At 40.9% G+C, this 23787-nt stretch overlaps 1 protein-coding gene across 1 annotated transcript in view; it reads right to left on the bottom strand.

Moving 5' to 3' along the window:
* Positions 1-854: 854 nt before the first annotated feature.
* The window catches only part of RFX4 (regulatory factor X4), a 76930-nt gene continuing 53997 nt past the window's right edge, over positions 855-23787 (bottom strand). Inside the window, exons 15-17 of the mRNA XM_086468415.1 lie at positions 17516-17678; positions 11852-11990; positions 855-1127 (exon numbers count right to left, since the gene is read on the bottom strand). Coding sequence (XP_086324541.1) covers positions 855-1127; positions 11852-11990; positions 17516-17678 — 575 coding nt within the window. The remainder of the gene's footprint in view (positions 1128-11851; positions 11991-17515; positions 17679-23787) is intronic.

The following is a 23787-nucleotide window of genomic DNA, read 5'->3' as shown; positions in this document are numbered from 1 at the left end:
TAGGTAATTAAACGAATAAACATGTTTTCATTGTCATTTTCTTTACATAATTGCTTCATATCATCATATTTAACATATGTGGCTCTGAATCCAAAATCTTCCCAGCCCCCAAGTCCCTTCTTAACCTTGTCATTACTGACCAGAGAAACTAGATTTTTCCAGATTGTGCAAACTTAACACAAATACATATATAACAAGAACAATAGTCAACTTAAGGCAGTGTATAATTCAATGCTACATGTCTTTTCTTCTCTTTTGTAAAGATCAAACTTACTGGATCAACAGAAAGGTGCATCAATATACAAAGTTAGGTGTAAACTGAAACCTACAACAACACGTCTTTGAGGAGCCAGATAAAGGAATCGATATGAACAAGTGATGACTTGGCAGAATGGTTTTTAAGGAATGAATTAAGAGCTTAAAAGAAGAACAGATGACAGAGTTTTTCTGAGGGTGAATTTCCTGTCTTTAACTCAAATTATAGATAGATCCCATTCCAGTACTTTTTTTCATAAGACTCATTAACATTTGTCAATAAGAGAGAGGGGCAAGAATGGCTCACTCAGTCTGACATCACACAGGGTTGGCCCACATGCCAGAATTAAAAAAGGCACAGATTGGCCCCAAAAGTGGTCTAGAATAGCACAACAAATCTTTTTTTTTTTTTTTTTTTTTCGGCTACAGGAACATTCAGTCACACTGGTCTGCAATCTGCCCACATTATGAACTACGTTTATCTGCCCAGGATCTTTTCCATCTTCACCTCCCTTGAAGAACGCCCATGAAAAGTCCCACATAACATGAAGTTTTCATAACTCTCTTAAGTATATGGGCTTAGCTGATACCAGTCATTTTCACTTAGCCCAACCTGTGGTGGCTTCCCCATTGATGTAGGCAAAGCCGGGAAAGTGTTGCATGTGCTCGTATTCAGAATTTCTGCGCGTAGTCAAGGGCGTGTACATGTCACTAGAATTTCCATATCTTGTGGAGTGCATGGATGGGCTCGTGTAGCAGGAGTTTGCGGCCGGGACCTCCGGCCAGCGAGGAGTCACTGGTGTGGGGTGCAGCCTTGGAGTACTGCTCATCAAACAGGGCTCCATTCTTGATGTTGGGCTGTTGAAAGGGTACTACGATAAAACCAAAGAAAAACAAATTAAAGAATTATCTACTACATACTTAATTTTAAAATAAGGGCTGCTGGTATCACAATTTCCTGCTTAACAAAACCAGAATCATATGAATTAGCAGCCCTCCAACAACCAGGTAACATACTGAAGGTGGAATATCAGGTAACTAGTGCCTGCACTCAAAGCAGTGTCAGGGAAAGTCTTGCAAAGCGTTGCTGCCTTCAAATGTCAAATTAATTTATTGAAGAGCTAGGTACTGGCAGGTATATCTGTGAGCAGAAAAATAAATTGGTTTAGTCCAATCTTTTTCTCACAGCTTTTGCTTGGAAACTTGTATTCAGTAAAAAACAGAGTATAACATGTCCCGACTCCTGCTCACTCAACTGAGTTTTAAGGGAGGAGAGCTAGAGGATCTTTATTACTGGAAAGGTGCCTTCCCTTTTTAATGTTCACAAGCCATCCTGACAGTTTCTGCAGAAAAATAGTACGGTCTGGCCTCAGAGCAAGCAGCTAATTGGAGAACTTATAAAAAGGCAGGCAGAAGAGGAATCTCTCTATTCCCCAGCTGTCGACAGTGACAGCTGGAAACTAGAAATCAAAGAAGTTCAACAAATACCTCCCACTAAGGAGAAGATGTGCTGAAGATAGGACAGGCAGGAAAACAGAGAACAGCTTTTGCCCTCTATAGCCACAGGCTGCCCAGCAACAGAAAGTAAACTGTGCTTGTGAGTGCTTGATTAACATGTATTTATCTTATTGCCTGTCATACAGGAGCAGATCATCTGTGTGCTGTGCCTAAGAAATGGCTCTCCCAGTTTTGCCCTCCTACTATCCATCTGCGCCGCAGAGATGGTCAGGATCCCTGTTCCCCTTGACCAGCCACGTATCTTCAGAGCTTCTGCACTTGATGCCTTCATACCTTTTCTACAAAAAGTGTCACAATTTAAAATTTCCTTGTCTCGGGTTGTTTGACACCGTGATATCTCCTTAACCAGACAGCTGTCACCAAAACAGGACTATCACCTCTTCTGATGTTACAAACCTTGCAAGCTGCATGCCAAAACTTTATATGGCCGAGGACTGTAAAACCCCTTCCCCATATTTTGGAGAGTCATGGAAAGAAAAGTTGCCGTAGTTGTTCCTAGGAGGGAGATGGCAGTGATTCCCAAAGGGTCTCATTACATCACTCCATTGCTGGATGGGGCTGGGGTTAATCAGTTACATAAGCAACTCTTGCGTAAGCCCAAGGCAAGTACAGCAGTGTCTCCATGAGGAGTTTCTGCTGATTCCCTTCAGACTGCAGCCAGGAAGGCAGCCCTGCCTTGGCAAACGTTATTTGAACAGTTCACAAGCCTCAGGCAGCTCAAAAAGCCACACGCTGGCCACTCCTAATTAGAGAGGAGAAAGAGGAGACTACTTTTGACCAATGTGCTGTAGTTAGGGATTTAGCATATTCCACTGTGTCCTGGGGAGACAGGCCAGTTAGCAGATGAAAGGGAAGACATGGAAGCTGTAGGACGCGCTATTTAATGTATTTCAGATATTTAACATATACTTCTCATCGCCACAGAGACTGCATTTACCTGCGCAACCAGCTGCTGAAACAGGCTGGTAAATGGCAGCCCCAGACTGGAATGTCAACACTTCAACTGGTGCTGCTAATAGAGCTATCAGAATAAGCTGTATTGGCAACAACGGCAATAAGCCTATACGAGACCCTCTAAATTTCATCCCAGAGAAAGGCTTTTCAGTAGGAAAATTCAGCAGAGCTTAGGCACTGACCACAGAAAGCCTCATATTCCTGTGCAGAAGAATCAGGTTTTCAGACTTGTTGGCTTTCCTGAAGCTTTCACTGAAGATAAGAGCTGCCAGTGCCCAGCAACAATGAAACACAAGCTTCGAAGTTTTAAATGAGGTGATTTGAATTTAGGGTCATGGTTCTCTCCTTTAACTCATTAATTAAGGACAGGGCACTCTGTCAAAAGACAACCAACCTGCAAGTATTCTAAGTAAACGTAAGAGGTTGCAGAAAAAGTTGAACAATTTTCATATTTTTGATGTTTAGAAGACTGGCTAACAGATTTAGGATGCTGCTTTCCTGGTCTGCACTGGCAATATACAAAAGTCATTTTCATGCTAGTGCTGGCTGACTGCCTTCGCCTGAACACCTTCATGAACAAAGCTCTTGCCATAATGAATATAGAGGAAACAAGTTGTCTTGTGATTCGCTATAACTTCAGAGTTGACTTCGTCTCACCTAACTTTAGTCACCAAAAAGTCAGGCATCTAATAAAAGTGAGTCATCTGTGCTCTGTCTACAGCCACCAGAAGAATTTATCAAACCTTGAGATAAACATTTAAGACAGAAGATGATCAGCCCTCAGAAGATGGCTCTTTTCTTCCTCCTGCTACATGATGGAATCCATTAGTTTGGTTGGCTCAAGTTAAATAAAAGTCCCTTCTCCATAGTTGTCAAATCTGTAAGTTGTTTCTCCTGGCTGATCTCCAATGTCCCACTAATGCCTGTGTACAAGATGCTTTGAGATGGCAGGAGTCAGGACCAGCATGGATTATTGGGAAAAAACCACACCACACAAATAACACATTTTTAACTTTCTGTTTTCTGTATGTCACCTGTGGAGCCGCAAGATGTGGGCCAAGCTGGAAACATTCTTCTTTGTCTTCAGTAGTGTTTTACTTGATACCAGTTATCGTGGTCTTTGCCTTTATTACGCATTGATCTATACCTGAAGTCACTGTAGATTCTTGTATTAAGAAATATACTCACAACAAGATTAATCTAGACTTTTCCCATAATACACCAATGATTATCCCTTGTCTTCCCAATGCGATAATTTATCTAATCTGTTGTTAACTATAACAGAATCCTTTGCCATCCTGGCTCAATGCAACTTTCCTTTAAGGTGGTGAAACTGAGGTTGTGACTTCTAACAGGGGAATTACTGGCTTTCATACCCCTTACAAATGCCAAGAGAAAGGCCCGGCTTCAGCTGGGATAATTTGCTACTTGATAATCTGTAGACTGCAAAGCTTTCATCTGGGAGCAAGAGAGACAGTATGAACTCCGGAAATATTGCGGTGGGTCTCCTGGTTGTACATGGCATTATGTGCGGAGGCCACGTAATGTCTTGTAGGTAGTTTCGAACCACAAAACCTGTGCCATTGGGGGAATGAACCCTTGGCTCCCAGAATGAACTTCAGGATGCACGGAAAAGGAAAGATAATCCTCCTCCTATCTGCAGTCAAGAGGCCACACTAAGGCTTACTAAGAAGGCAGGGCTGATGGCTGTGCGTGAGGGGACAGGATACAGTGCGCTGCTTTTCCTTTTCATCAAGTGCACCCCATGCAGCTGTGTTTACGAATGTGTCATGAATGTAAAAAGAATAATTGCTTGAAAATAACATGGACTCTAAATATCTAGTATTTTACAATAAATTCTGTTATGACTGAATGCAAGATGGAAAGTTTTGTAATGGTAGGTCAGCTAATCGCAAATGAGTCAGTGACTTCTTTTTCCCTACAGTGAAGAGACTATTGAAAGACAATATTTTTAAAGTACTCGTTGGCCCCTGCCTGACTATTAACTCACCCAATGAAGCATCTATTCAGCCTTGTTGGAGTGTCCAAAGCATAGCCATCTGGGCGGATGCCTGCCCATGCTGCCTGAATCACCTTTCACACTCTACATCCGGTTTAATGAAGAGTGCTTAAGCATGCTGAACTCAAAACACTGGGGCCTAGTGATCTTTGCCAGATATAAAGCGACATTTGTTGGAGGGCTCTTGACAGGAAATTACCATTTTCTGGGTTAACTCACACTTGTTGCTACTGCTGCCATTAGACCTAGACAAGAAGCCCTTTAAGTCTGGGAGACTTTGAGCAGATTATTGTTAAGGCCTTGCCCAAAAATGTAAAATTAATTCAGTTTCTTTTAGTATTATTTTAGAAAATACAACGTTAAATGTGTCCTCCCATGAAGTGAAGACTGAGTTCCTGCAGGGTGAGGGTGGAGAATAATCTCTTCGTTCTTATCCTCAGCTCACTGACTGAGTATGCATGGAGGTGAAAGGTGTCTCTGTCCAAACAGCAAAATATTTTCCTTATGAATGTGGCTCTGACTTTACATCGCATTAGCTCACGCTTTTGCAGAGTGCTGTAAGTTACTGTTGTACGTTAGGCCACTTCTTTAGGGGTTGCAAATAAGTCGTACCAGAAATTGTAACAATTGTGAAGAACTGCTATAAATTAACCTCATAAAAATATGCTTAAAATCTCAAAAAATGACATAATCAAAACTATTGATTGATTGCATCTTTTAAACCCTTAATTTGACCCTTTTCTCCCCAAATTGAAGCTGACTGAATATTAGTCTGTCAAATAGGTTGGGTGAAACTTTCACATCAGTCTAAGTGCTTTTGGTACTTTCGGGAGTGGCATTTGGAGTCTCATGAAAATGCAATTTGTAATCATTTAAAAAGAAGCTGACATCTGTTTCCTGTTGCATTCAATACATAATTACTCCAATTACATTCTAACAATCTCAAGTCCCTTATGAAGCCATACAGTTAGGAACAATGATTCCTGTTGCATGGGTGGCATTTGGACAGTACTTTTTTCTTTCTGTCATTACTAGCTGCTTGATGACAGAGTGGCGTTTGGGAAGGGTGTATTATTCTTACTGCATTGGTATAGTCATAAGCTTATACTGTGTACTGGCTGGGGGGACAAGAACTTTTCACCTTCTTTTTTTCTGTGACCTAGATGGGTCAAAATAACATGAATGGACACTAAAGCACGAGTTCTGCCTGGAAAAGGATTTCTTTAGCTCCCGCACGGTAAAAACCAGCTACTTCCAGTACTGCCCCAGTGTCAATCCTGCTGTAGAGGCCTATGAAGGGAAGTGAAGATGTGGTTGGGTAGAATTGTGGCATGCAACATTGCACAGAGAAACTAAGTGGTGCTGCAACCCATAGGGAATTGCTGGGAAGTTATGGGAGACTACCACAGTCCTCAGAGCAGTTTAGGAGAGTCAGAGCACAAACACAGCTTAAAGCTCCTCTAACTATGGCCCCAATGCTGTGCTCCACGCCTCTGAGAGGTGCAGACCCAACCTACCACTTAACAGCAGATTGTACTCCTCCAGTGTTTTCCAGGCTGGTTTGTTCTGTCCGGACCATGGAAGTCAACTGTGCTCTTCATAAACTGAATCTGATGTCAACAAAACAGCAGCGCAAGCACTTGCTGATACAAATGTGCTCCTCCCAGTCCCGGAAGAGGACAAAGCCCCAGTTCAGGAACAGCCAACCCTGACTGTGCTCTTGAGCACAATGGGAGATAGCTTAAAAACAGCAAAAAAAAATTGCTTGTCTTTAAGGTGGGAACTGCATCTCAAGGAATAAAAAGAGAAATACGGCTATGCCACTTCTGTGGCTCTCTGTTAAGTACCTTGACCTGAGATACACCATTTGGAGGTGGTTATTCCATCTTGGAAGTGCAAAGGAAGAAAAGGTAAACTAAGGCTGTATGGAGCATGGGATCTAGGAGGGCTTCCCAGATCTAAGTGGCTGATCCGGCAGCTTCTTGACTGAAACCCTCCTACCTACTCCGAGATCAGGTTTGCACAGAAAGGCTAGAAGGAGCTGCAGCTCCAGCAGGTTCCCTGCTCAGCGCAGTTGAGAGAACAGGACAGCCATGCGCCCACCAGACCACACCTGCCCTGCCGTGCACCTGCAGTCTTTAGATAACTCCTGTGTGTAGAGCATCCATCACAGGAGAAACTAAACAGATGATATCTCTTAAGTCTGTAAAAGAGATGACAGGAAGGAGGTGGGAGGAATGATGGGGATCTATGTCTCAAATGGCAAGAGTACATAAACAGGGAATGAATATTCCCTATTCCTCATCACCCAAAAAACATAGGGCACCCAATGCAATTACGCGATAGTAGGCTTAAAATTAACAAGAGGATATATGCTTCATACAACCCATCCTTAAGAAGTCTATAAGTACAAAAAAGCTCGAAGAACAAAAATGTTCAAAGAGAGAGTAATGGAGAGCAGTTTGCTACAAAATACAAAAGTCCAGCTGCTGCTTCCTATTGAGGATGTCCCTAGGTCAGCTCTTGCCAAACACAGCATAGCTACGCTGGTGAAAGGACCACTCTCTACCTACCCTATTTCTAAGACTTTTCTTCCATACATTCTTTTCTGGACATTGCTGGAGATTAGATCTGGATAAATGGACCTGCAATATGATTCACTACAGCCATACGTTAGTGTACTTACACATATATTGTATGTTTGCCATTTTTCATACTGCATATACAGTGATGCACCTTCATGTGATGTACATCTTTATAAGTTACCAGATATATTAAAATATAAATATATATACTGCTGCAGATTTCTCCAATTACTCTTCCTACAAAAAGCGTTATCCTTGTGATTTACACAGAAAAATTACTGCAGCATGAATTACTTTGAGTTTAAGGAATAGATGGAATGATGTGAATTGAAATGTTTATGGATAGCCTGAAAGAGGATCAAGACCTGTCCAAGCAGAGTGAAACTTGCAGACAAAAGCTGTGATCAAAAGCCAGTCAAGCGTACATTGTGGAGCTGGATTAGGTGGTGACATTGTGAAGGGGTTACCTTCGAAGGGGGTACCTCTCTGCTAAACTTGACATAGGTTGATGGGAATGCTCAGAGGCTTTTAGACAGAGTTGTTGTCTATTTTCTACCTTGGCACCTGGTACCTAAAACTGCAGAGGCAGAGAACTGATGGAACATAAAGTCAGTATAGATGTGTTTGTGTACACACATTACACAGTCCCCTTCTGAATGATGACAGAGTAGCATCATAGGATTGTATGCACTTTTGCACTACGGCTTAGAGAATTAGGTAGTAACAAGTCAATCTGTAGATCATTTTTCTTTACTTGTGTGCCAGGCTCCTGGCCAGCAAGCCAAGTCAAGAAATGAGCAATCAGGCCTGGAGTTACAAGGAAGCAACTGTTCTGAGAACTATTCACAGATTCTGGTGAAAGAAAAAAAAATCGGATTAAGACCAAGGTTTGAACAGACTGTGCCTGTCAACAAAAAGACTCTTAGCCATCAGTGGGAATTAGTCAGCCTATACTGCCAGAAGGAGCCAGTTTTAGGCTTATGCTGGGTTAGTAACTGCAGACATTACTTCAGCAGAACATTTACTCCCCTAGAAAGTTTTTTACAAGCCATCTCCTCCATTTTTTTTTCCTTCTTGACCATCTGAGAATCAGTGATCTTTCTGAAACGATGAGTTACTTATCAAAATTTCTATTTAGCCCAAAGTCACAAGACACCACGTTCCTCTGTGGGCCAAGGTAAGCTCCATTGCTGTCTCAGAGATGGGAGCTAACAATAACCTCAAGGGCTCTCACCAGTCTGGTATGGGATGGGGTATGAGTGAGCATGCAGCTGTGACACATGGTGCTTCAGCATATCAGCCTTAGCAACTACTGCTGTCTCATTTCCTTTAACACTGGGGGATTCAAGCTATCTAGGAGCCTCTCACTAACATGCATTTGCCACTGGTCAGGTGAGATAGGCTCAGCTTGGGCCCCCCACCTGCACTTTTCAAGAGCTGTACATAGTACAAGATCTACAGCTGTGTGACTTCTTCCCCAGCACAGCCCCACTGTAAGGATTCCAGTGTCAAAACCAGAGCAGCCATCCTAAAATTCATGCAATGCAACCACCGTTATATTGTCAGGTTGGGATCAACACGTTATATGTTGGCAAATACAATTTAAAGAGTGACTCATTCCCTTCCCCTTTTCCAGCTGTTGAGTTCCCCACTTCCACCAAATAAATTTTTCCCTCTATCCCCTTCGCTCCAGTTCCCTTTTTTTTTTTGTTGATGGTCTATAAATCACATCTGTGAAACAATCCATCTTAAAGTTCTATTAAACAAACAAACTGCTTTTCTTTAGGTACCTTGATCTGGGATGGAAAATAGCCTCAAAATAACAGACCTGACAAAATCTGGAGTGTGTTGCTCTATTCCATATGAAGAGATTGGACATGGTATTCTTTGAGACCAAAAAAGTAATTTATAGCTGCAGCCTAAAACCCACCTCTATTACATGTCACCTGTTTTGACTCTCTCTGATCCCATGTCTGTAGAGGAGAATTTACCCCCACCCAGATTTTTTTCTCAGGAGTTAATCCCTAGACACAATCCCAAAGAGCATGATAGAATATTAGCCAAAGCTGAGCCAGAGTTCTATATTTGGACTGAATGTAGATTATGACAAAGAGTTCTTTTGAAGAGTTATGGTCAATGCGTCCTCTTCTGGACTGACTATAATACCAGAGCCATACGCTTTGCATCTCCTCCAGTTTCAGTATAGTGGCAGATGTTTATATATTCATTGCAAATTTGGCTTCCTGTATTTTGATTTTGCAATGTCATTGAGTCCTACTGCAATTCCTTGCACCCCGTTCCCCTTAGCAGAAAACCAGTAGATCTCTAACATCTTATTAGGCTTTGCACGCAACAGTACATGATGAACTTAGGTTGGTTAAAAGTAACTAAGATAAGGCTTGTCATCAGGGCAGCCATTTTACAGAAGCTCACTTAGCTTTAAATGGAATGTCAGAAAATTCCATACTAAAATCATTCAAGACTTTCAGATCATTTTTGAAAGTAGTGTTTCAATTTGTAGCTCCTTTCAATACAGAATGAGCACATCGATAGGGTTTTCCTAGCTGCGTCCCGCTGTGAGATTCCATCTCAGTTTACAAGCAGCATGAGAAAGAATAAAGTTGAATAAATAAAGTTTATTTATTTATTTCTTGTATTTAGTTTATTCAACTAAATACCAGTTGAAATAATTTTGCTCTGAAGAGTGATTGTTACAGCGTAGCTTTCCTTCATGTGTGTCCGGAGCAGCTCAAGGGCTAGCAAGAGGGGAAGAAATGATCTGACATCTGCACTTGTAGAGACAGCCTACTACAATATGAAAAACATTTGCATAACTTTAATGTATATTACTATTTCCACATAACATGTTAACTAGGACATGAGTAAACTACAAATGCATTGATCTTGCTTTGCTTTATTTATTTCTTGCTTAACTTACGCTGTCTATGTCAGTGTGACAAAGACAGTAGTCAGAGGGTAGAAAGAAACTCCTTGTGCAGGTGATAGCATTTCTGAACAGTAAAAGCATAATTCTCTATTTTACATACAGATTCATGACCTTCCAGACCATTTCAGAATCAATACTCATGTGCGTTTTCTGCAGTAAAGGATAAGAGAGAGTACAGAATATCGGTGAGCCAATTTTAAGTCAGAAAGTGATGCATTCTGGAAAAAATCTTGAGACAACAGGGTAAGGCCTGTACTGAAAAACCAATGTATACAAACCTATCACGGGACACTCTACTTAAATGTTCACTCACTGTTCCTATTGAAGACACAGCAGCTGCAACAACCCTCAAACAAATCCTCACACCTTGTGTGGTCTGTCTGATGGACCAGGTGCTACACAAATGGGTGAGAATTGTAGACTTGTTCTTTCCATAAGCCAGGGAGCCATTGTTGAGCTGGTCTAAACAAGCCTATTGGGGTTGTATAGGACAATCTTCCCAGTAGATTTCAAAAAGCTTTCAGGAGATCAATACCATTACTCTTATCTTACAGCTAGGGAAAATTAGGCATAAAAAAGTGAAATTACTACTCTGAGATCACCTGGCAGACTAACGCCAAAGATCAGAATGAGATGCAGGTTTCATGTGTTCTAGTCCAAAGCACTATCATATTCATGTCTTTCAGCTGGTATGAAACTGTTCCAGTCCAGTGACGACAGCGAAGCATGGTGGTCCCCAATATACTTGTATAAGTTTCCAGTAGATAAAGCATAGAAGGTGCCATGTGCATGGAATATCTCAGTGCCATCCCATCCCGCCTGTATCCGCCTTTTGCAATTCCTCCAGCAGAAAGCCCAGAGAGCAGCTTCCTACACTGGGGAAGCACCAGCTGCAAGATATACGAAAGCCCTCCTACAGTAGCACTACTTTCGAACTGTTCCCAAATATCATCTTCCCACTTAATCTGTGCTGGTTTCTACCGGCTGAGTTTTGTGAACTGAAATAGTCCTGAAATAGTTACTGACATAATTTCTCAGCATTATGGTAGGAGACCGTGGCACACAGATTAAACAGAACCTCTTTGCAATGCTGTCCCGAAGCTATTCAAACTCCATTCAGAACTCGTGTTTTTGGTAAATTTCTGAACATATGTATTCTCAAAAGCAGAGGCCCCAGAAGAATTCACTATGGTCTCTACATCTTCTTTCAACTGTATGAAAACATTTTTATTTCTTGTTAGGTATCTCTTCCTGTTCCCAACACATAAGAAACGTACAACTAATCAAATTAATTTTTGTTTCAGCTACTCCTTAACACAGAAACACTTTCTATGATCCAGACTGATGGATTTTAGAGTTTAGTACAATCTAAAGCTACTCCTGATAAAAGAATCTCCACCAGAATAAAAAATATCTAGGTAACATTAGAAAAGAAAAAAATTAGGGACCATCAACGACTGCACTGATGACAGCCTATTGATTTGGACAGCTAATATGGTGATAAGAAGCTTACATGCACAACTTCACTTAAACTCTCAGAGCAAGCATTGTCAAGTAATAAATCCCACTTACCTGCGAAGAGCTTCTGTGGTAAGCTGAGTAGTGAAGTGGTCCAGAAATAGCAGTGTCATGTGGTAAGGATGGATACTGACTCTGCATTGGATGGGGATGCTGGTTGCTATAGCTACCATAGTTGTAACTTCCTGTGTATCTAAAATCCATTTAAAAACAGTATTTAGTATGCATTACAATTGCATTGCACTGATAATTCTATAACTTTTGAGACAACTTTTTTGCATAAGAGAATGGTATTTTAAATTAACCTTTTAAAAAACGGTATTTCCCAGCTCAGCTGGGAAGCATATGCCACTTAATGAAATGATGTGTGCAGCACAATAACAAATACAGAGGCTCAGCGTGGTTCTCTGACTAGTTTCAAATTGCAGACTCATTTGTGCACTTTCTAAGGAGAAAGTGTCTTTCCCTTTTATTACTATTTTACTGCCATGTTCCTAGTAAATTGCTGTCCAGGCTGAGGAAGTACGGTTAAGATTTGACTTAAAGAACTACACTGTAGAGTTCAGCTGCCTCCTTGCGCTGAGGTCAGATGTTCCTTTTCTAGAAGGAAGAGAGACATGTTAATTTGCACCTGAAGCATACAATGGACAGCTTTAGCCCAGCTGACTTAAGAACAGAGTGGGATCTGAGGTTGGAGAACCTGCCTACTTTCTTTTTTTACCCCAACCTCTTGTCTAGGGACAGCCAGTGGTAAAGAAGGGAGCAGTTTCCTTCGCTATAAGAAACCGCAGGGTCAGTGTTTGTTGGCCACCATTATTTGGGCCATTCATTAGCAGAAGATGCAGGGACACTTTCTGCAACCTCCCCATCTTTGTGTAGCCATGCAAAGAGTTGATGCCAATTCAGAACAGAAGTTTAAAGGCTCTTAATTTATATGCTACTGAAACGCAACACAAACCATGATAAATAAACAAACAGGGTAAACAATTCATTGTGAAAAAGGGAAGACAGTTATTTGTAAAGAATTTTTCTAGGAAGTTCAATGCCATTTTTACACTGGGTAGAGTTTAAACTTCTACTACGCTTTTGATTTTATGGTGGTATTCTAGAGACGCCATGTCATGCCTTACACCAGCCAAACCTGCAGCTTCAACATGAGAGCAGAGAACCCTCTCCAAAAACATTTCCAGGACATAAGGCCTTATGTCCATCCTCATGGTCCAACATTGAGCTCTCATTCCTATATTCATTTGTGCTTAGCTGTAAATATGAGTGGTTTTCATAATCTACCTCAGACAAGCTGCTGTTCACACGATACAACTTTGATAGTCTCTCTGTGGAGAGTAGGGGAGAAAGGAATGGCTATGTCACGGAGCTCTTTCAAACTGTGGTAGGCAGACATTTTGTGATCTTGTGTTTTAATTCCTTCAACACAATAGACTGGTAAGCAAGCTCTGCAAGATCTGTGTAAGCCTGGCATTTCACGGTGCAGCCTTCTCTGCTTGAAGAAGATGCTTGCCTATCTAGTCCCTCCTGTAGCCCAGAGTGCCCCTGGACTCCCACACAAAGCCAAGTCCTGTTTGCACTTTATGTTTTGTCTGGTCATTAAGGATGCTATGTCCTAGTCTGGAAGCTATTGATGTTGTCTCCTTCATTCAAACACTCACCACTTTTGGCTAAAATATAGCACTTTAATTCACTTGAGCATGGAGTTTCTTGTCCTAATCTCTATTGTGTACTTTTGGTCCAGGAAGCTTTCTGTGTCTCTCTTCAACTTCAGGAGAGAGAGCACTGAGAACATGAGAAGGAGATGACCATACTCCTTCAAGGCTAGTATTTTCCTGCCTGTCTACTTGGCTGAGGAACCTTACATCCCTCTAAGAAGAAAGTGTACCTGAAAAATCCAACAAAAATGTTTTCTGCCAAGTACCACGTCTTACAGTGACTGCTGAACCACATCTACAGTCATTGAGTAGTGGGGACAATACACAGATGGCATGCCTTTGCAAAAGTCCACCTGGGAACTGGCAGTTACTCTGGAGCCTAGCAGCTATGATTCAGAAAGAATGGTCAGTTGACAGTATTGAGAAAAAGGCAAAGTCCTGCATCTGCAATGTCATAATTCCTGCAGTGGTACTGGTTGGGGCCATTTGGAGAGAAAGCAGCTTTGCTGAAAATTGCCTGCAAGTTCTGGTGAACAAAAAGTTGAACTTGAGTCGCCAGCATGCCCTTGCAATGAAGAAGACCAGCTACAGACTGGGCTGTATTAGCAGATTGAGGACAGCAGGCCTAAAGAACTGATTATTCTTCTCTGTTTGGCACTTGAGAGACCCCATCTGGAGTATTTTGTCCTGGTTGTGGCTCTCCACTGTACAGAGGACATTGACATACTGGAGCGAGTCTAGTGGAGGGCCATTAAGACAGATAGGGGACTGAAGCATGTGACTTACAGGAAGAGAACTGGGTTTGTCCAGCCTTAAGAAGAGAGGCAAAGGGATAATCTGTCTAACAGGAGGATACATACCAGCTAGAGCCAAACTCTTCTCAGAGGTGTACAGTGACAGGGTGAGAGGCAACAGACAGAAGTTGGAACAAGGGAAATTCCAATTATATATAAGGATATTTTCTTCTATTAATACCACAGATCTTCCATTTAGAGTCCTGAGACCCCACAGATGTGGAGAGTACCACTGTGGATTTAGAAGATTTACTGGAGTAGGCTAGAGTAGATTATGGACCTTGTGCTCTTCATAGTTGGACTTGATGATCTTAGAGGTCCATTCCAGACTAATGATTCTGTGATTCTATGATTCTCCAGTTTCAGAAATCTACTCTAGAATTGTTTGCTATAAGGCTTGTTTTAATAATGGGGAACAGAACATGTAGCCCTCTCTTCATTTCTGGTAACACACATTTGGCCTTAAGCAATTTTTATTGTACAAGGAGCAGTTTTTATCATTGAACTTACATTTCATTTTCTATAACTGGCCAGAAGCACAAATAAAGCATTTGTACAAATCAATCTAACACTCTGTATTTCAGTCTATAACAGCCTATATCCAGTCCTCTCTTGGTAACTACGAGGGCTTTACATTGTTCCAAGGCTTCAGTTCTTAAATGTCTTTACATTGTGGAATACTGTGGTATAAAGTGCTCTAATCTTTTAGGCATTCTTTTTCTACCTCAAGATGGTTTGGAGCCTTTATATTTCACAGAGAATCATCTTTAGTGTGCAAGACTGGTAGGAACCCCAGCAGAACTGCCGTTAGGAAACTTTCAGGTATGCATCTGGTGGGAAATGCAGCAGAGGAATGGCTCGTGGCCTCCATACTGCTTTTGCTCTCTGCTGGCCCCTCTGCATGGGAGTGAGGCTCAGTCTTCCCAGCTACAGCAGCTGCTCACTCCATTTCTTGCTTCTTGAGAAGCCCGGAAATCTTAGTGCAGACTTTGATCTTCACTCTTTCTTTCATTCCAGGGCAACCATCTGTTTGAATCTTGCATACGAGGTCTCTTATTTTTTCTTTTCCTCTCTGAAGATATGGTTCTTTTATCCTTTTAAACAAACTCTGTCTTGAATCTGTGACTGTAACTTCCACAAGAAATATATAATGAGTCTTGTGCTTCAAAACATCATGGATGAGGTCACTGGATTTCCCTGCAGACATTTCTTTAGGAACATGTCTCTATAGCCTGTCACATTAGACTCAAATCATATAAAACCTGAAATACCAATATGTTGATTTTGCTGTAGATCCAAAATAAATACAAATTGTAATGAGTCAAAAAAATTTAATAGTACTATATAGAGGGGAAATGAGATCAGGAAATCTTTGTGATAGAAGCCACGTAAATGCAGATTAACAGAGGCCCTATGCCTATGAGCTTACAAAGTCAATTCCAGACAGGAAGGCAGATGTCACTGAAATGTTTAGAAGCATCACCAAAATGTTTCTATCCATGTGTCACACATAAAAGCAAATGGCAAAAGAAGTCAGTTATATAATTCTTTGTCGCTTTTCAGAAAAGTTGATTCACCTAGATTAAGAAGTTTCATCAAATCACTCACCAGAGCCAAGAGATTCCTTTAGGAACAATGAATTCTCACATATATATATATATATACACACACATATATACTACATATACAGTGGCTTACTGTCGTCTGTTCCAATTCTTGCATCCCTTTAGCTCTTGAACATCCCTGCCGCCCTATTTCTGCCTCCACCAAGCAATCATACTGCAGCACAGGAGAGATGTTCCCTATCTCTGTAACCAAGTGTTTCCAGTAAGGGCTTAGCAGTGACATTCAGACAGAAATCCAAACCTAACCACATCCAAGAGGGAAGGAGATGGAGGGTTCAAAGTAATCTGCTGTTACCCTTCCAAACCACTTCCACACTGGGAAAGCATTTCTGCAAGGTTAATGAGTATGCAGCGAGACTGAGGAATTCAGTAAAGTCTTTCGAACCTGTTGCATCATGTCAGCATCTGAGTATTCGCTAATCTTGCTGTGCCTGGCCCTTCTCCATCAATTATTTTGTGATTGTTTCTTTCTAGTTATGGATAGCTATGAATTATACGCGCACTCAAGTGACGATAGCACAGAAGTGTTGCTTGATGAAAAGAGCAGCGAGAGACTTAGTTTGAGGTTCTGAAGTTTTCAAAGATCAAATAATGTTACATAAATTTCTACTGTAATTATTTTAATTGAGAGACTTGAGCAAATTTTAGTGATGGAGATGGAATTAGAACATTATGGTGAAAATGTGGCTATTTCTCCAAACTTTGAATTTTTTTATTTGCAAGTCTAACAGTAATCATAGAATCATCGAATCATTGAAGTTGGAAAGGACCTGTGGAGGTTGTCTAGTCTAACCCTCCTGCTCAAAGCAAGGCCCACTAGAGCTGGCTGCCCAGGATTGTGTCCAGATGGGGTTTGTATATCAGCAAGGATGGAGACTTCATAGACCTTCTGGGCAACCTGTTCCAGTGTTTGATCACACTTACAGTAAAACAAGTCTTCTGTTTATGTTTAAACAGAATTTCTTGTATTTGTATTTGTGCCCATTGCCTCTTGTCCTGTCACTAAATACCACCGAGAAGAATCTTTCTCCATCTTCTTTACACCCTCCACCAGGTATTTACACACATTGAGCCCTGAACCTTCTCTGCCTGATGCTAAACAATCCCAGCACTCTCAGCCTCTCTTTGTATGACAAACGTTACAGTCCTGTAATCATCTAAGTAGCCCTTTTCTGGACTTACTCCAGTATCTCTGTGTCTGTCTTGTACTGGGGAGCACAGAATTGGGTCCAGTGCTCCAGATGTGGTCTCAGCAGTGCTGAGCAGAGGAGAAGGATCACCTCTCCTGAGACATAGTATAGTAGGGTCGTTCTTTGGGCACATCTACCCTTTGGGATAGAACATGGCACAAGAAAACAGGAATCAGAGAAGAAATCTACTGAAGCCTTCACTTTTATAAAATATTTTCCAAGCCTACTGTGTTTTTGAATAGAATTAAATGAGATTATAAACCCGAGACATAATACAATCGTACAACAACAACAACCAAATAATAATGATACCAGCATCTTTGCAATACAAACTTACTATGTCAAGAAACAGATTTCACTGCATTTCCAAAAAAAAACCCCAAACTCTAAGTATAAGTTAATACAAAATTATAAAAAAGCCCCAAGACACTGGGAAGTGACTTACCCGTGTTCTTCTCTGTGGGGATAAACAGGTATCCGATGTGTGACAGATGATGATGGTACATGTGGACTTCTCATGCAGGGCAGCTGTTGGGAATTCTCAGCAGGTGACCCAGCAGCTGTTGTCACAGTGTAGGTGAGTGACCACGTATAGGATTGCATAGCTCCTGCAAACAAACAAGCGTGAAAAGATTAGAGCTAACATGGGCTGTCGTTCGTACAGGTGTTTTGCTTTGAGATGGTAACAGGGAAGCAACCGAACAGGCACTGTAATGGAAACAGCATCAATCAAAGTGAACAGAACAGTCATGTCCGAGACATAAATAAATGTACAAATATATCAGTCGGAGTGTGCCAAGATCCAGAGGTAAAAGACATATGTGGCATAGCTCAGACTGTAAACTTTCAGTGTGGTATTGTAATTTGAGGCTATCATTTTTCAGGAAAATCTGGGATAGGACTTAGAAATGGAGGAACGCCAGCGGTAATATTTCTCAGGCACGATGCACCAAACCCTGAGGTCTCTCTCACACGGAGCGGGCTGCTGGCTTGTTTAGCTCTGAGGCTGATCAGGCCTAGTCTGAGGCAGGAAGTATGATCAGAACAATGAAGGATTAGAAAAAGATGGGTGTTATGCAAATAAATTTCTTGAATCCTTTTGCAGTTTGTATCTGTTCCACCCAACTAGATACGAGCCTTTGTAGCGGCAACACAGTGGTAGATCTCCAGACTGTAACAAATACATGGACAGAAATAGCCTAGCCATTTTCTTCCTGCAAATAATGTTTCTTTCTTCTTTCGAGGCGGCAGGGACTGGACTTAATTTTTTTTTTCATGTAGAGCATTTGTGGGAAGAGCAAAGCAAAGAAGTGGGTTTTCCATTTCGCTTGGAAGGTGCTGAGTTTTTTAATCATCCTGATCCCTTCCAGGCAGGAACTCCAGATTCATGAGCCAGCTGCTGAGAAACCTTTGTCCATTGCACACACCCCTTTCACTCAGGAGGCTGACAGATCCATTGTTCCAGTATAACATAGCTCTTGCTGGAGGTCATGACCATACTGGCTGAGATTACCCTGCAAATGAGGACCAGAACACTGAATTTAACCCAATGCGAACACTAGTTTGGGGGTCTCTGGGCACTCTTGACTCTTTTTCAGCAGCTAAAAGGAATTGCAGGAGGTGATTCGTTTTTTTCAGTGTGGATTCTAGGACTTCCTGTAGTATGAAAGGGCCTAATTCAGAGGGGGAAGTGATTGTATTACCAGGTCTGTGTCCACTCCACAGCTTTGGGGAATGAAAAGCCTATCTCAGATGTGCATAATTTTCTTCAGGTGTGTGTGACTTTATTTGGCAAAATCCGACAAATCAGTTTTTGAAATAGGAAATGCTTAATTCTGGGTGTGAATGAAGGCATCCTGAGCTTCACAAGGTAATCCAGCTTGAAATACTCCAGCAGGGTGTGATTTGGTGCTCTTACAGCAGAGACATCCTCAGATGTGTTACAATCAAGGATATTTGTGCTAGGCCTATTTTCACATGCCTGCATTTTCTGTCACTGACCCTTGAATTGTCAGTCTTTCGTGTCCTCCCATTGAAAAACAACGTTGAGATCCCTGTCCCTGGGTCCAAGGAGGAGGCATACACATTTGAGCCAGCGCATCAGTGCTGCTGTGGCTATGAGCAGTCATGGTTCCTCGAGTTGAGGAAAAGTGTTTAAGGAAGCCTGCCTTCACTAGAAAATACAGTTTATATGGACAGAGCCAACACTACTTATGTGGTCATCAAATAGCTTCATTTGAAAACAAGAGAAAAACTGTCTTGAAAATATGGACAACTTGTCTGCAGAATATTTTGGTGAAACATTTCAATTTCAAAAGGTTAACATATTCTTCTAGTGTTACTTTCCAAAAGAAAATCTGAACTTTTTTTTAAAAACAGGCCTAAATGCAAAAGGCAAAAACAAAGAGAAAAGAAAGAAGGACAACAAAGATGACGAAAAAACTCCAATGCTTATTTTTAGGTAACATTGCTGGGTTTTTTTCACTTGCTCGCTTTTTAAATTAACCATAAACCAAAAGTTTTACTTTAACCTGATTTTATTTTTTCCAAGAAAAAATTTGGCCATTGAGCCAAAAATTTCATGACTTTCCTAGCTCTAACAAGAAGCGGCAATAACAGGGCCAAAAGATCTTTTGCATATGATCAAATATGGTTAATTTGAGTAGCCCCAGCCATTACGACAGCCTCTTCTTCTTTTCTGAAAACTAGTAGGGATCTTATCTCAGTCTGAGGAAAATTAACCAGTCCAGGACAGCGAGTTGTTTCACGTGCTCCCTGTGGGAAGTCATACTCCTTGGATGAGAGGACTTGGCTACTCCTGGCATTCAAGTCTAACTGGCAGCTACCTCCATTCAATTTTAAAATAAATATTTCAAATAAATAAGGGTGTAACATGCTTTGTGCCTGTCTAGATATCACAGAAACAAATACAGAGAATAGGTCTTGCCCTGGAAGAATTGTGAATATCTTTGTTTAATTTTCCTAACCAAGAATCATCCCCAGTACTACAGGATAGTACTTCACACAGCTGCTCTAGGAAATACTCAGTTTGTTTTGGAGGTTGTGGTTTAGAAACAAAGGTATATTGGGTTTTACTCTGGATTTACAGAGTGACAGAAAGCCGTTCAAATATTTGTTTTCATAATGTTCTTGGGAATCTACAGTTGCCTCACTTCTCTTTGCCTTTGGGGAAGGGATGCCATTATTTTCAGTGACCTAGTCACAAAGACAGGGAGGAAGGATAGAGGAAGACACAGATTTGCAGATGTATGTATGCATATACAGGGTCAGCCAAGATACAGCCAACATAGTGGTGGGTGGAGGAGGAGAAATGAGGTAAACCTGAAAGTTTTTCATAGTTAGCTTTTTAATACCCTCTTATGCCCCAGCCCTATATGATTAATTTCCTCAGCTGGCTGCAGAATTGAACTCCGTGAGATGAAGTCTCACTTAGCTATGACTGAACCCAACCGAACTGCTTTCCGAAACGAGCAAAAACAATAGTGATTGAGCAACGTTTTGCTCTGCTTTGTGTTCTGAACATGCAGGGTTTGATTAAAATAGGGAAGTTCATTTATTATCACTCCTTTTTCTTTTCTCTTTTATCAAAAAATTTGATTTTGAGGATACTAACCACGAGGCCATCTGACCTGTAGGAGAGCCAAATATAAATGGAATTGCTATCAGTCCAACAATGACCCTGTTGTCATTGATGCCATCATGTACACCAGTGCAGAAAGAAACAAAAGTTGCTTCACGGTACAGCACTTATATTTCCTTTATGCTGGAGTAAATGACCACCCAGGTACAAGCAAGACACTCCCAGCACTGTGTATTATGTCTGATAGCAAGCAGTACTGTCAACCTCAAGCAGTAAGAAATCTGTGGTCAGACCCCCATTCTGCCCCCACACAACGAAGATATTATTTTAACTATCAGCTTTAGAAAAAACTTTTAGAAAAAAATTGTTTTCTAAATCTCCTCGTTTGGAAGGGGAGAATCTCCTTGTGAAACTGGAATCTTTGACTTTTACACTCTGCAGCTATGAGAATTAACCTCTGATTGTTGAACAAGAGCTGGTGTTCTCATATATTCATATGGGTCCAGCAGTTGAAGCTTTAGGAAAAAAACAGAAATTTGTTGTATGCACACACACACAAATGATGGTAGCTCTGTACAAGTACCTCCTGTGCCAGATACCCAGAACTTTAACACCTAGCCATGATGTGGAAGAACAGTGTCCTTAAATGACCATTGCCAACCTTGAAGAATTATTTCACACATACATTTCTTGAAACTGAACAGTAAACTGCATAGATTAGTTTACTAACATATTAGGAACTGCTTACAATTCAGAGTTCATTTTGGGTTGTCTAAAAACCATTGCATTGGCAAATGAGTAATCACAGCTTTAAGAAGGGCTTTAAGAGAGAATAGCATAGTCAGCCATATAGCTATCACTTTTATTACAATATTGTTGCAGTTTGAACAATCATTAATCTGGCCTTTGTGATCTAGAGGATGGAGACTAATTATCCTTTTAAATGTCTAGTAACTTAACAAGAAGTTTTAAAGAAAACGTTAGCTGAGCCATGCCAGATGTTCTACCACAGAATGCTATATATAGGATTTACCTTTCTTTTGCTCGGTATCATGTAATTCCAACAGTTTAATTTGCTGGTTTTGTGCTGACCACTGACTGAAGGCAAAAAGGTTAAAATGCAAGTTTAATAGTTAACTTTTACTGCTAATGCCACAAGCAAGAAAGAGTTAATGATGCCTTAAACTGGGGAACTGTGAGCTAGCAGTAACCAATGGAACTAGTTCTCAAGATTTGCAAAACATTTGCAGAGTTCCACGTTTACCTCATAAAAGACACGTAAGAACATCAAGAGAGTGTACTTTACATATCACTCCAGAACAGAGGTTCCTGTTCCAAAATATTCTGTATATTAATGCCACGTATCTGTGTATGGAATAGTCTGATTATATGTAATACATCTTCAGCACTCCTATTTTAAAGTATAGCAATTTCCTATAGCTGAAACACGGTTGTTATTTTATATTACTTTATGTGAATGAACCCTGCATTCCATGGTGTAATGGTTAGCAAACTAAAAAGGTGATCAGTTCATCTACATGATGAATATGGGAAATGGAGGTATTACTAGTCACCCAAATGAAGACCAGGAAATAGCCACAATACTTATATTTAATCTTAACCAGACCACTACTTGCACTGATGAATTTGGCTTGTACTAGGCAAAAATGATTTTCACACTTGCAAAAGTGAGACTGCACCAGATCATAAGAATAAAATCCAATTCAACCAAACAAGTTTTTAAAACAACCCAAAAATGAAAAGCTGGAACAAACAGAGAGCTAAAATAATCATAAATAGCTTTTGCCTGAGAAGTTCTGCTGCGGGAACAACTGTGTCAAGTTCTACTGCATGTACTGTGGGAGTAGGTTCTTCAACCACTGTTCCCAAATGATCCTACTTCTGGCCTGAGACTTCAAACTAGCTGACCATGGCCCTTACCAGGACTTAAAAAATTAGAGAGAGTGAGAAACTAAACCAGACTGTAATAAAATAAAACAACAATGAAAACACAAAGGAATTGCATTTGTAATGTTTGTATGAGTCCATTCCCTTGCATTACTGGTGTGATTCAGGAGGGATATGTAAGGTCTGTGCAGTTCCCAGGCCTGTCCAGATCTGCACCTAAGTCAAGTACCTAGGTACCTAAGTCAAGTCAGCTGAAGGTGGAAGCCCAGATAGCTGGCAAATAGGCTGTTAAATAGATATGGAATAAGCTTTGGGTTAATAGTTATGATAGTCAGATAAGAGTTACAGTCTTTGTAGCCTAAACACAAATCCCTCAATCAATGCCGCTGGAGAGCGCACAGTTCCCCACTTTTCAGTCTTTTACTTCTGGGTACAGTTCTGCACCAGACTAAGTTCTGGTTATAACATCACAACGATCCCATTGGGCCATGATTTCTATAGAGCAAGCTATCCACAAAAATCAGTGTTTCCAGGCTCAAACATATACACCACCTCCGGCGTTGCCTGATCCAAATCAGTCTGCTCACCTGCCATGTCTAGGAATCATGTGTCTCTTGTCTAACTGTTCTGGGGGCAGTACCATCGTATTTCCCTCTTAAATATTCCCTTTTCAACAGTGAGAAAGCCTTATGTTTCGATGGAGGGACAAATGTTCTTAAATCTCCTCCCACCACAACTATGCACTGTGCTTCCCTGTGGCGCCTTTGAAAACATGAAAAACATTTGTCAGAAAGATTTATTAGTCCTTTAGCCGCTGCCAAATTCTCCAGTGTGGTAAATCATCACTTTCTGACATTCCTTCAAGAAAGTTTTATAACTTTTCTAGTATGTCACAAAAGTGATAGTTTCCACATTCTGATTATACACCCATTTCACTGAGGAGCAGAGAAGCTGGAATTTCACTGCCTTCTGAAAGTCATTCACATTTCTGCTTTTATTTTTTTCCCATGACTTAAGAAAACACTGTCTTTTGATCATACAGACTGTCCTGCCCACATCCAAAAGGTAATGAGTGAGTTTTACATTAGAGTACAGAGGATGGTTGCCCATTTATACAGAACAAAGAAGCAGCCAGTTTTGTGCATATTGTTTTCTGACAATCCTGCCCACCAGTTGAATACCTTTAAGCACAGATTTTTTAATCTGTG

The sequence above is a fragment of the Leptosomus discolor genome, chromosome 1 (genome assembly GCF_034619465.1).
Source record: "Leptosomus discolor isolate bLepDis1 chromosome 1, bLepDis1.hap2, whole genome shotgun sequence".
NCBI classification, from domain to species: Eukaryota; Metazoa; Chordata; class Aves; order Leptosomiformes; family Leptosomidae; genus Leptosomus; species Leptosomus discolor.
This window is presented reverse-complemented; position numbering and strand designations above follow the sequence as displayed.